This window comes from Puma concolor, chromosome E3 (genome assembly GCF_028749965.1).
Source record: "Puma concolor isolate L17-30 chromosome E3, mPumCon1.1.hap2, whole genome shotgun sequence".
NCBI lineage: Eukaryota > Metazoa > Chordata > Mammalia > Carnivora > Felidae > Puma > Puma concolor.
In genome coordinates this window covers 11517234-11530359 of record NC_141682.1, presented here as the reverse complement: position 1 = coordinate 11530359, position 13126 = coordinate 11517234, and the positions used below count along the sequence as shown (strand labels likewise).

Here is a 13126-nt window from a genome sequence, read left to right as displayed (position 1 = left end):
CACCAACCACAGTTTAAGAACAACTGTTCTGGAAAAGTGCTGTCCAAGAAAATATAATGCAAGCCACGTGTCATTTGGAATTTTTAAAAAGTGAAAAGAAACAGGGGCACCTGGGTATCTCAGTCCATTAAGCAACCGACTTAGGCTCAGGTCATGATCTCACAGTTCATGAGTTCAAGCTCTGCATCGGGCTGTATGCTGACAGCTCAGAGCCTGGAGCCTGCTTCGGATTCTGTGTCTCCCTCTCTCTCTGACCCTCCCCCCCTCCTCCCTCCTTCTCTCTCTCTCTCTGAAAAATAAGTAAACGTTAAAAACAAAAATTAAAGGGCACCTGAGTGGCTCATTTGGTTGAGCGTTCAACTTTGGCTCAGGTCATGATCTCATAGTTCATGAGTTCAAGCCCCATATCAAGCTCCCTGTTGTTCACACAGAGCCCGCTTAAGATCCTCTGTCCCCCTCTCTCTGCCCCTCCCCTGCTTGCACTCTCTCAAAAATAAATAAAACATTTTTTAAAAATTAAAAAAAGTGAAAAGAAACAGATGAAGTTAATTTTAATAATATATTTTATTTAACCCGATAGCTAAAGTATTTATCATTTTGACATGTAATCAATATAAAAAAATTACTGAGATATTTTGCATTTTTTTTCTATACCACGTCTCTGAGAGCCACAGAGTATTTTACATTTATTGCACATCTGTGTTTAGATTTCAGAGATTTCCATAACCAAGTGGTTCCACAGTAGTGTGACCGACGTGTCCCGATTTACCCCGGTCCTGGGTTTAAAACTGAAAGCCCCAAGTCCCCAAATCCCCCTCAGGCCCAGAAAAACCAGGACAGTTAATCACACTACTCCAAACACACGTGAATGTTTTCTAATAACAGAATTGAGTGGCAGTTTTTAAATGTAAATAAAACGACGTAGAGGCCCCTGGGTAGCTCAGTCCCTGACGCATCTGACTTTGGCTCAGATCACGATCTCAGTTTGTGAGTTTGAGCCCCGCATCGGGCTCTGTGCTGACGGCTCAGAGCCCGGAACCTACTTTGGATTCTGTGCCTCCCTCTCTCTCTGCCCCTCCCCCCCCATACTCTCTCAGAAATAAACCTGAAAAATAAAATAAAAAAGAAGAGGCGATTAGGATGCAGATACAAATACACAGGGAGACCTTGTGAGGACACGGGGAGAAGACAAGACATCTACAAGCCAAGGAGAGAAGCCTCAGAAGGAACCAATCGTGCCCACACCCTGACCTCGGACTTCCAGCCTTCGGATTTGTGAGACAACACACATCTGCTGGGTGAGCCCCCCCGCCGTCTGTGGCAGTTTCTTATGCAGCCCTGACAAACCAAGACAAGAGGCTTCCTGTGGTCTGTGTGGCCCATGCTTCCTCACAGCATGGCAGAATGGCTCCAAGATCAAGAGTCCCTGGAGGACCAGGAGCACAGGGTATCACCTGTCACAGGGAGTCATGTCCTCTGGAGTCACAGACCTGCTCCAATTCGAGGGGAGGGAACCTAGACCCACCTCCTCATGGGATGATGGGGACGTTGCGGGAAGCAGCATGGAGAATGGGCGGCCATCTTGGAAAACACAACGTGCCAGACCAGGTGGGTAATTTGAGGAAATGGGGTGGTGTCGTTAACCAAGACGGGGATCACAGGAGGCAGGGGAGAAGGTCCGCGGTGGGTCAGATGATGAGGGAAGGTTTGAGAAGGTTGGGTTGGCAGAGGCTGTCAAACTTCCCGTGGAGGTAGCCGACCCCTAGGAAGTTAGGTATGTGAACGGGGGCCTTGGGAACATGTTTGGACCTGGAATTGCCCATTTGAGGACCATCAACCTATTAGAAGCCAGAGACTGAGTATACCCGTAGAGTCAGAGAAGGTGAGGGTTGAGTTATCTATTGCTACATAATATACCAGGCCAAGTTAGGCAAACCCTAAGAAACTCTTTTTTTTTTTTTTAGTGTTTATTTATTTATGTTGAGAGAGAGAGAGAACGTGAGCAGGGGAGGGGCAGAGAGAGAGGGAAAGAGTGAGAATCCCAAGCAGGCTCTACGCTGTCAGCGCACAGCCCAACGCGGGGCTCGAACTCACGAACCGGGAGATCGTGATCCGAGCTGAAATCAAGAGTCGGATGCTGAACCAACTGAGCCACCCAGGTGCCCCCATGAGAGACTTTTAAAGACAGAGAACAAACTGAGGGCCGCTGGAGGGGAGGCAGGTGGGGAGATGGGCTAAATGGGTGATGGGCATTAAGGAGGGCACTTGCTGGGATGAGCACTGGGTGTTATGCATAAGGAATGCGTCACTGGGTTCTACTCTGGAAACCAATACTGTGCTGTATGTTCACTAATTTGAATTTCAATAAATACGTTAAAAAAATAGTAAACCACGCCAAATTAATTTAATATTAATTTAATATTAAATATTAATATTTAATATTTTATTTTTAATATTTAATATTTTCTATAGGCGGGCTATTTAATAGATTTAAATCTATTTAATATTTTTCTATAGGCGGGCTGGGTAGTTCCTCTTCTGGCTTCACCTGGCTCGCTCATGGGGCTGCGTTCATCCAGACAGGAAGCTGGAAGATCCAAGAGGGTCCCACTCACATGTCAGGTAGTTGGACGCCAGGGATGCCAACCAATGTTCCAGCTGGGCCGCCTGGGTTTCTATCTTCCCGTGGTCTCTCACCCGGGCGTCTTCACGGCATCACGGTCTCAGGGCAGTGTTCTAAGCGGGCGGGTCCCAGGGTACAGGACTTATCAAGCACATTTGCTAACACCGCACTGGCCAAAAAAGTCCCATAGCCAAAGCCAAAGTCGATGAGGGATGCCTTACCAGGAGGCATGATTCACTGGCAGTCATTACTGTAAAAATACACATACAGGGGGGTGCCTGGGTGGCTCAGTCGGTTGGGCGGCCGACTTCGGCTCAGGTCACGATCTCACGGCCCGTGAGTTCGAGCCCCGCGTCGGGCTCTGTGCTGACAGCTCAGAGCCTGGAGCCTGTTTCGGATTCTGTGTCTCCCTCTCTCTGACCCTCCCCCGTTCATGCTCTGTCTCTCTCTGTCTCAAAAATAAATAAACGTTAAAAAAAAAAATACATGTACAGGAAGGAACACCAGGTGGGCCTGCATTCATTTTAGGGCAGGGCAGAGAAGAAACCACAGATGGAAAGCTGGAAAAACCAGAGCAGGACCAGAAGGGGGCAGGGCTAAGGAATCGAAAGAGAGAGAGAGAGAGAGAGAGAGAGAGAGAGAGAGAGAGAGAGGTGAATTCTACTGGGAAAGTGCCACACCAGAACTAGCATGACCTTGACAGTGGGTGTCTCCTCGTAGTCCCAGCCTGAAACCATCCTCTGGATTGGGCAACCGGCAGGTCAGCATCTTTAACAGCTCAGCATGGATTTCTGTAGTCGTGTCACAAAAATCGTCAGCCCCAAATACGGCTCAGTGAGAGCGATTCTCCCAGGCAAACCGATGCCATCTCCATTTGCAAACTTTATGGTGGTCTGGCTTGACCAACGAGAAAACTCCCGGTGTCGCCGAACGCTTTCGGCCAAGACCACAGTAGGAAATAACCTCTGCATCAAGATCCAGCACGCGGGGGCGCCTGGGTGGCTCAGTCCTTTTAGCGCCCAACTCTTGGTTTCGACTCAGGTCACAATCTCACGGTTTGTGAGTTCGAGCCCCACTTCGGGCTCTGTGCTGATGGTGCGGAGTCTGCTTGGGATTCTCTCTCTCCCTCTCTCTATGCTCCTCCCCCACTTGTGCATGTGTTCTCTCTCAAAATAAAGAAATAAACTCAACAACAAAAAGATTCAGCACACACACGCGTGTGTGCACACACACATGCACACACACCTGAATGCACATATGGACCCACATGACAAAATTAAAGTTTCCTGCAACTTAGAAAAGATGATATACTAACTACCCTTGCTCCGTGCAAAACTCTGGCATTTCTTTTTTTTTTTTTTTTTAAACGCCAGTCAGGTCCTGCTAAACTGATTTCACATTCCACTCATGGGTCATTGCCTACAGATCAGAAAATACTGACTTAGGGAACACCTGGGTGGCTCAGCCGGTTAAGCATCTGACTTTGGCTCAGGTCATGAGCTCATGGTTTGTGGGGTCAAGCCCCGTGTCGGGCTCTGTGCTGACAGCTCGGAGCCTGGAGCCTACTTCCATTTCTGTGTCTCCCTCTCTCTCTGTCCCTCCCCTGCTCATGTTCTGTCTCTCTCTCTCTCTCAAAGATAAATAAACACTAAAAAAAAAAAAAAAGAAAATACTGACTTAGGCCATCCAGCGCAGAAGTCAGAAAAGTGACTGAATCCTATCTTTAGCCTTGTCTGTTTGGTTTCACCAGTTGCTTTGTTGTTGTTTTCTTTAACTGAATGTGATACCTTCCGACAGGCCTCCCTTGTCCCGTTCCACTTATGACTGTCTGATACCGAACTGGCTCACACACCTATGTTACTCACCTGGGCCCTGAATCATTTCTGTTTGGGCCTTCTAGATCCCTAGATTCTGAAAGTGTCGCGTTTGCATGTATGCACTCACCTGCCAGTCACATTGTAGGCCAAAATCACCGCCTTCATGGATGTGAGATTCTAGCAGAGGAAGACAGACCCACCAATCAACCAACCAACAAAACATAAACATATTCTTTATTAGAGGGTGAAGAATTCTTTCGTGGAAACAAAGCGGGAAGGGAGGGGATCAGCCAGCTCTAAGAGCTACCAGATTGCAAGCTCCAGACCCCTGTGTGTAAACGAGGGGGCCTCGGAATGCTCCGACCTGACCTCACAGACGAGGAGGGCTGAGAGAGAGAATGTGGGAGGGCAGAGCCGGGGTCTTCCTCAGAAAGAGCCTTCCCAGACTGCCCCAGCAGGTAAACCTGACCCATCACGTCCCCAAATTACTCTGCCAAAGAGCAAAGCGCCAGCAACTTTAACCTAGACGGTTTCACACCAGTCAGCCAGTGAGGGGAAGCGTCCCAGGCCACGGTCACTGGCACACTGCCTCTGCGGTGGGAAGCCCTTCGGATCATTTCAGACTTTTCGCTAATTCGGCCTTCGCAGCCCCCATCACCCTCCCTCGCGCGGGCTAAACGGCCACCTCATTAGATCTGCATACATGACCCCTCTCGACCGGACTCCTGGTGACTGCGCCTGCCTTATCTCTCGCCTCTCCTCCCTCACATTTTCCGCTCCAGCAAAGCCAAACACAGCCCAGTGGGGGCTTTCACGCTTCTGTGCTTTGGACACGCTGTTCCTTCTGCCTGGAAGGCCTCGGGCCTCCGGCTCCGCCCCCCTCCTCGGCGAGCTCCCATGCATCCTTCAGAACCCAGCCCGGATGACCCCTGCAACCAGGAAGCCTCCGCTGGACCCCTCGGCCCCACCTCTGCCGCAGCACCCATCTCTGGCTTGCTTCTCCGCACCCTAACCAGAGGTTTCTAGCAATCTCCCCCCCCCCCCCCCCAACTCCAGACCCGGGCCTCCTCCCGCGCCGGGGCTGTGCGGGCTGCTCGCTCGCACCCCGGGGCGCCAGGTCCCGAGCTCGGGCTCGGAGTGAGAGCTCGCAGCTAGGCCCAGGCTGGCCCGAGCGGCCCCAGCCTGCTCCGCACCCCCCCCCCCAACCCCCACTCCTACCCCCGCTTCCCCTGCGGCCCGGCGGGCGCCCGCGCTGCTGCCTTCCGCGGGCGCCGGGCCGGCCCCTCGCGCGGCCGCCCAGCCCCCGACAGCCCCGGCCGGCGGCGCCCCGGCCGCGCGCGACTACAAGTCCCGGCACGCCCCGCCGCGGCCGCGCATGCCCAGCGGGCCGGCGTTTGAGTGGCAAGTTGTTTGTTACAGCGAACACCAGCTGCTCTCCGCGCCGGGCGCCGCGCGCCGCCGCTCCGCCAGCGCTGCCGCCCTCGCCCGCCGCCCGCCCGCCGCCCGCCCGCCGCCCGCGGCCCCTCGCGGCTCGGCGGGCCTCCCCTTTGTCCGCCCCGGGCCGCCCGGCGCCGAGCTCCCGGTCCCCGGGCCGGCCGCCCGCGGCGCTCGGTGCCGGCAGGGCGCGCAGGGGGCGGGGGCCGCGGCTCGCCCCCCGCCGATGAGCCGCCGCGGAGCGCGGGCGGACGATGGAACTCCACATCCTGGAGCACCGGCTGCAAGTTGCCAGCGTCGCCAAGGAGAGCATCCCGCTCTTCACCTACGGCCTGATCAAACTTGCCTTCCTGTCCTCCAAGACCAGGTGAGCGCGCGGGGACGCGGCGCCGGCCGGGGAGAGACAAAGAGGCGCACCCGGGCGGCTGTCCTCGCCGCCGCGGCTCGGAAAACAACTTCGAGCCCCGGGGAGCGCCCCCGCCCCGCCGCCCGCCTTGTTTTCGACGAAGCCGCCCGATCTGCCCTCGAGCGGGGTCCTTCCACCCCGAGCCCCGCCTCGATGCACCCCCGCCGCCGTCTCCCGCCCCCCCCCACCCCCCGCCGCATCTCGGCCCGCTCCCTCCCATCCCCTCCCCGAGATCCGAAGGGCCGGGGAGGCTGCAGTGACGAATCCGTGAATGAATGAACGAACGAATGAATGAATGAAAAACAGGTGTGGGGACGCGGCAGTGGAAAAAACAAACTAACACCCCCATCCCCCAATCCCTCGGCTGGGCCGGCCCCCGTAGCCAGGGCCGGGGGAGGGATTCTGCTGAGCGCGGCTACCCAGAGAGCAGAAAATCATAAAATCATTAGTGGGTGTTTATCTCAAGGTGTCTGTGAGGGCTGCGGACGGCGCGGGAGGCCGGGGGGAGGGCCCGAGGAGGGGCTGCGGGTGAGGGTCGCGGTGCTTCTGTCTCCTCCAGGTCCAGGAAGGTTGGGGGGGGGGGGGGTGTTGCCGAACCGTGGAAGGGGGAGGAGCAGGCGTGTTTATGGCTCAGCCTCGAGGCTGGGCTTGGATGCTGCAGGGGGAAAAATAGTTGAAGGCCTTGGGAGGTTGGGGAAGAAACAAACAAACAAAAAAAACCAAGTTGGATTTTCTCCTGCCGTCAGGATCTGACTGTGTGAACCCCCCATGGGTGCTTGGTTTGGGGTGTGTTTTTTATGGTGCCGGAGCCCCGTGGAGTGTGAGCGCGAGCTGGCCGCTGTAACTTAAATCCCTTGTTTGTCCACCATTGTGACTGTTCAAAGCCATGAAGTTGTTGCTGGTTGGGTCTTTCGGGGTTGGGGCCGAGGCGGTTCCCCCTGGCTGCAAAATGAATGAGTACAGTACAGGTCAAGGTTAAGGTTAAAATGACAGGCCCCTAAGGCTGCCCCCTTGGGCGCTGAGCCCAGGGAAGCTCTGGGGATGCAGGGAAATAATTCCATCCGAGCCTCTTATCTGCCTGTTAAAGTTCTTGCCTGGAAATCTCACTTTGATGTGTGTGTCTGAGCGGGCAGTTTAGTCCCGCCATTGTTTGCCAGATGGAGCGAGCCAGATCCGCCGGTGGGATCTTGTATACTTTCTTCTCCCGGCTGGGCTGGGCTGCTCGGTGGGGTATGGAGGGTTGAAAACCTCTCCTTTGCTGGGCCCTGGGCTCCTTTGATGGCAAAGGTAATTATTAAACAGGTCATTTGAAAACAAAAGCCAACAGCTGAAATTCTGAACCTTCCCCCCCCCCTCGGCCCCCCTCTGGCTCTTGACCCCCCCCAGCCCTCCTCTACCTGCCCTCTGCCCCCCACTCCCTAGCCTGTCTTGCGCTTCCAAGGCTGGAGGTGAGAGAAACCGGCCTTGTTTTTCCAACCCTTGGCCCTCAGCCCCAGGCAGCCCCCTGGCTGATGTGCCGGCTACCATTCAAACCAGGATGATGACTCAGGCTGTGGCTGTGTGGGGCCTGGGTGGGTGCTGGGAGGAGGGGGCATTTGGGGGCTTCTTAGAAGGGCAGCAAAGAGCCCCTCCCTCTGCCCCTCACCTTCTGTGTAGGGACTGGCCCTCTTCAGCCCCCACCGCAGGGTCCAGTCTAGAGGACTCACAGACATGCTGGGAGGGGGGAGCGGGAGGGGGGAGCGCGAGGGGGGAAAGAGGGTGGGAGGAGCAGTGAGCCCCTGCTGACCTGTCAGACCACAGAATTGAGTCCTGAGTCCCCCTTCTCTGTCCCCTGCTGGAGGCAGCTGGTCTGTGGCCCAGGTGACCAGTCCAGGCTCCAGATGACTCAGAGGTCAAAGGTCATCTCCTCGTCTCCAGGGTCGGGCTCCAGAAGGTGCTTGCCTCTTCTGCACTCTGGGCCGGAACACTGCCTTCAGGTTGCCCCTAGCCCCTCACCGCCTGAGTGACTGTGACCGTGACCGTGACCATGGCAGGATCCCTTTCCTCCTCTGGCTCTCCCTCCGTCTGTAATGGAGACAGCACCATCTGGCCCCCTGCTTCTCCCAGGGCTGCTGTGTGCAGCATGGAATGATTGTGGCCATTGGCTTTTTGGCAAGTAGAAGGGGTGGGTGTGTGATCGAAGCTGTTTTCAATAAAAAGTCCTCCGGGGCAAACTTTTGCTCCTTCTTGATTCTTCCACCAGCCCCTGCCCCCAAGTGGTGGCCCATGGCCCTGTCGTTTGCCCCACCCCTCCCCCAACCTAACTGTAGCCCAAACTAGTGCAGTATAGACGCATACGGCCCCCTCCCCCAGCGTCTCTGTTAACAGATTCTCCACCGCTTCCTGTAGGGTCATATCCTTGGCATGGCCTTTGGGATCCAGATCCGGAATCCTCGATCTTTACCCATTCTGGCCAATACTCTGGTCACCCCCAGTTTCCTTTTCCTTCCCTTCACACCTCTGTGCTTTCGTAGTTCCAATTCTGCCCGGAAACATGCCCCTCTGCCAGTAAACTTCTGTTCAGCCCTCAAGAGGTAGTGATACCACCCTGAACCTTTGCCCATAAAATGCTTCTGACCTCCCCCGCCCCCACTTCTCTTTATCCCCAGCAGACTTAATCACTTTTTCCCTCTACTTTCCACCTGGGTGGAGGGTTGGGGAAAGACGTCGCATCGGCAGGGACCCCACTCTGGGTGGGGGTGCCGCTGGATCTAAGAGATGCCGAGATACCCTGCCCCTCCCTCTTCCGAGCCCAGAGCCTGATGGGAGAGAAGGAAGACACAGTTACAGTAGAGCAAGGTGGAGTCAGGGAAGGGGGTCAGGTGGGGTAGCAGACAGGCCTGAGGGAAGCCTGGGAGGCTCCCTGCAGGAGGCGGCATGGGACCTTAGGGCTTTCAGATAGGAGTTAGCCAGGCGGGAAGGGGATCCTAGTCCAAGTTCCTGCACACGCCGGTCCACCGCTCCGCGAATTGGATTTTTACACCTCCTCTGCAAAGAAGGAGTCTGAGGCTCAGAGGTCAGGTGGCTTGCTCAAGGTCACGCGGGTGAAGTGGCAGAGGCAGGATTCGAAGCCGCAGCTTTCTGGCTGAAGCCCAGAGACTTGCTATTCCAGGTTCAACAGTTAGGTCCAGCTCTCCTGTGGGCCGCACGCTGTTCCAGAGCCTTTAGGAGCACAGAGCCCAAGCCCTAGGCTTCCCGTATCCCTTCCGCCCTGCCCCTGTGGGCCTTTTCTCTCCCAGGAATGCTCACCGCTCGGCTCGGCTCAGCTCGCCACTGGTCACCTGCCACCTCCACTTGGCACTTCCACACCGCCCCGTTCAGGTGCTCCCTCCCTGTTCAGCCGTGGTCCTGCACAGCGTATTGTTGGCTTCTTTCTCTCCCACCCAGACGCCAGCCTTACCCTCAGGAAGTTTTTTGAGAGTCGGTTTACTCACTACTTCCCTCCACCCCCACCCAGTACCAGAGATACTGGAGCAAACCTTTGATTTCACCCTCCCTTACCAAGAGGCACAGATGCCGCGTTTGGAGAAGGAAGGCGGCTTGCTCAAGGTCACACAGCTGGGAAGAGACAGAATTGGGATTTGAACCAGGTCCTTTCTCCGCTGTGCTCAGCACACTGCTTTGTAGGCACTTAGTAGCTGCCTGTTTGATGGATGTCCGACTCCTGCACAGAGTGACCCAGATTTCAGCCAGGCCCCACAGAGTGCCCTGGGGGCTGGAAGAGGCACCTGGAGAAGCGAGACCCAGCGCCCCCTGCCCTCTGCCGAGGTGTAGGGCAGCATCTGGGTATGGCTGGATCCTGCCCACGGCACCGCGCGGGAGGGTGAGACCCTGAGTGAATAAAATCAAGGCCATCCACGGAACTTCTCTGCCTTCGGGGTAACCTGGGGCTCTGCAGCCCGGCTGAGGGCTCACTGCAGCCCTGCCCGCCCCTCCCCAGCCTCACCTGTCCCGGCCTCAGCCACAGAGATTACTTCTCCTGCGCGCATGTGCACGCGCGTGTGCACGCACACACGCCCTATGGCCCAAAGCCTCAGACCTTTGTTCTGTCTGCCCGGGATGTTATTCTTTACCCTTCCCCCTTCCTCCGCCGGCTCATTCTTTTTAGATTCCATTTTCACCTCACCTCCTCCAAGAAGTCTTCCCTGAGTGCACAAGCCGAGCTTAGACCCTTCCTTCGCGACGATGGGCTTGATCTCAAGAAGGTCCCAGCCGCAAGATATCAGCAGGCTGCTTTGGGCTGCAGATAACAAAAAGCCTTGACTTCTCTGGCCTAAATAAGAAGTGTGTGTGATAAGAGGTTGGGAGTCAGGGCTGCTCTAAGGTTAATAACTTAAAGGCTTGATGATGTCCTCAAGGACCCAGGTCTCCCCGTCTTTGTCTTTGGCCATCCTTGGCATGACGATGTGGCTCCCTCTGGAATGGCCGGGGCAGCTTCAGGCTTTATTGGCAGCTCAGGAGGAAACCGAAGGGAGGGAAAGGCCCCTTGCCTCCAGAATGTTTCTGAGAAACCTCTCCAGGAACACTCCCCAGCCCCGCTCTGCTCCTGCACCAACTCCTGGAGCAGAACTGGGTCACATGAACAGGCCTGCACCAGTCACTGCGCAGGGGATGAGACCATCGCAGACCAATCAGGATCCATCACTGCAGGAGGGGCCCGCCGCCTGGGGGCTCAGGGCCAGGGGGAGGTGGAAGCCCACCAGTGTCCTGTAGGACTCAGATTTGCTCTCCGCGGCCCTATAAGGCAGAGCTGGGGTCCACTGATGAGTATATAGTGAAAACTGTGACCGCTCCAAGTCGGAGTTGGAATATTCCCATTCTACAGATGAGGAAAGCAAGGAACACACAGAAGGGGCAGGGCTGGGATTTGAACCCAAGAAGTAAGGCGGTAAAAGCTGTCCTGATGACCAGGCAGCCAGGCCTAAGGGCCCGCCGGCTTGGATGCCCCGTCCCCAGGGGCCACTTAGCAGAGGTGCCGCTGAGAGGTCATAGCAGCAGAGGGAGGACAGGGGCAAGGTCATCATCCTGAGATGCATTCAGGTGGCAGGAAGCTGTAAGACCCCCTCCACCCCCCCCTTTTTTTTTTTTTTTTGCCCATAAAATGCGCTTATCTTTAAATTCCACCCAAGGAAGTGCATCTCATTCAACCGGCAGAAAAAGCGCCCAGGTGAGTATGTGGTAAGCAGGTGCCCACAAAAACGCACACCGCCCACCTGGGCCAGACCCACAGCCTGCAGGTGTCGGGTGCGTTCTGACCTGTGCGCGCCCGTTCGTGTTGCTGCCTGTGGGAAATCTTGCCAACAAGCCATAGTGAGCGCTGAAGATTTAAGAGGCATTTCTAGGAGGGGTGCCTGGGTGGCTCAGTCGATGAGCATCTGACTCCTAATATCGGCTCAGGTCGTGATCTCACAGTTGTGGCATTGCGGCATATAGATAGATAGATAGATAGATAGATAGATAGATAGATAGATAGGCAGGCATATAGATAGATAGGCAGGCAGATAGATAGATAAATTTTAAAAGGAGGCATCTCTAAGAGAAAAGCTCAAAATTGCAAAAAGTCCATCCAAACCCTCATCGTTTTCCTGAGTGCCTTGGGCTGAGGCCACCACTTGCTTGCAGCTTAGGGAAAGGTGGGCTAGCAGCGGTGTCTGGGCCTGGGACCGGGCACCTCGGGTGGCATCCCAGCACTGCTGCCTCCTGGCTGTGTGACCTTGGGCAAGTTGCTTGACGTCTCTGTGCTGGCAGTTTCTTACCTCTCAAACGGGGATCATGATCATGCCTACTGTCTAGGCCGCTGTGAGGACTTAACAAGACATGACAAGGACAAGCGCTTCAGCGGAGTCTGGTCCACTATAAGCTCCGATAAGCGTTAGCTGAGAGAAAATGCCCTGGTTAAGCTGGCGAGTACCAGGGCGGAGGTGGAAAAGCCCAGGGTTAGGAGACTTTTTACGACTCCGCACATGCATACGCTCTGATTCTAGCAAGTGGAGATTCTGTCACTGCTCTCCAGGAACCTGCCTGAGGACCTGGGTCACTTAGCCTCGGCAAGGGGCAGCCAAAATGCTATAGGACCCCAGAGCTGCAAGCAGGTAAAGCTTCCTGGAGGAGACGGCACCATTTGAGCTGGGCCGGGGCAGAATAGGAGGACGGCAGGGGGTGGAGGTGTGGAGGATGCGGAAGACAGGCAGCTGGAGGGGGTGGGCACCGGTGGGTCGGGAGGGTATGCGTGGAGAGCATGGGGTGGCCCCAGGTGCTGGACGCCAGGTGTGGAAGGCACAGCATTGTCCTTGGCCTGCCCCACATCCAGCTGTTTGGCGTGGTCTACCTGTCCTCGCCCGTGCCCACTGCTCCCGCCATGGCCCGTCCTTCTCATCTCTCCCCTGATTTAGCCAGACGGCTTTCCCCTGGGTCCCTCCGCCTCCAGGGCTGTGCAAGTGGCGAGCACAGCCAGAGCACTCCGGGCAGGGGACACAGCACGAGCAAAGGCCTGGAGCCTGGAAGGAGAGGTGCGTGCAGAGTGCAGGCTGTGACTTGTGGTCGGTGGGACGACAACTTGTGCTTGGTGCACATGGCCGTTTCATTCATGCAGAAACCCGGCAGCGTGCACCTGCTGTGTGCAGGGCCCAGCGGGAAACACAAACGGAGCTTCTGTCCAGTGGGGAGAAAAGGTGCATTCTCCACCCGAGATCAAGGGTGAGAAACCCAGAGGAAGGGGGCAGTGGGTCAGGTAGGGGCTGAGCGGAGGCCGTGTGGCCCCACTGGAGTCTGGTGCTGGGGCAGATGTCACGGTTCACTCTGCTTTGC

At 56.0% G+C, this 13126-nt stretch overlaps 1 protein-coding gene across 1 annotated transcript in view; it reads left to right on the top strand.

Moving 5' to 3' along the window:
- The first annotated feature begins 5955 nt into the window (after positions 1 to 5955).
- Positions 5956 to 13126, top strand: part of CASTOR2 (cytosolic arginine sensor for mTORC1 subunit 2) — a 58025-nt gene continuing 50854 nt past the window's right edge. Inside the window, exon 1 of the mRNA XM_086692615.1 lies at positions 5956 to 6241. Within this exon, the coding sequence (XP_086548741.1) occupies positions 6129 to 6241 (113 nt within the window). The 5' untranslated portion in view covers positions 5956 to 6128. The remainder of the gene's footprint in view (positions 6242 to 13126) is intronic.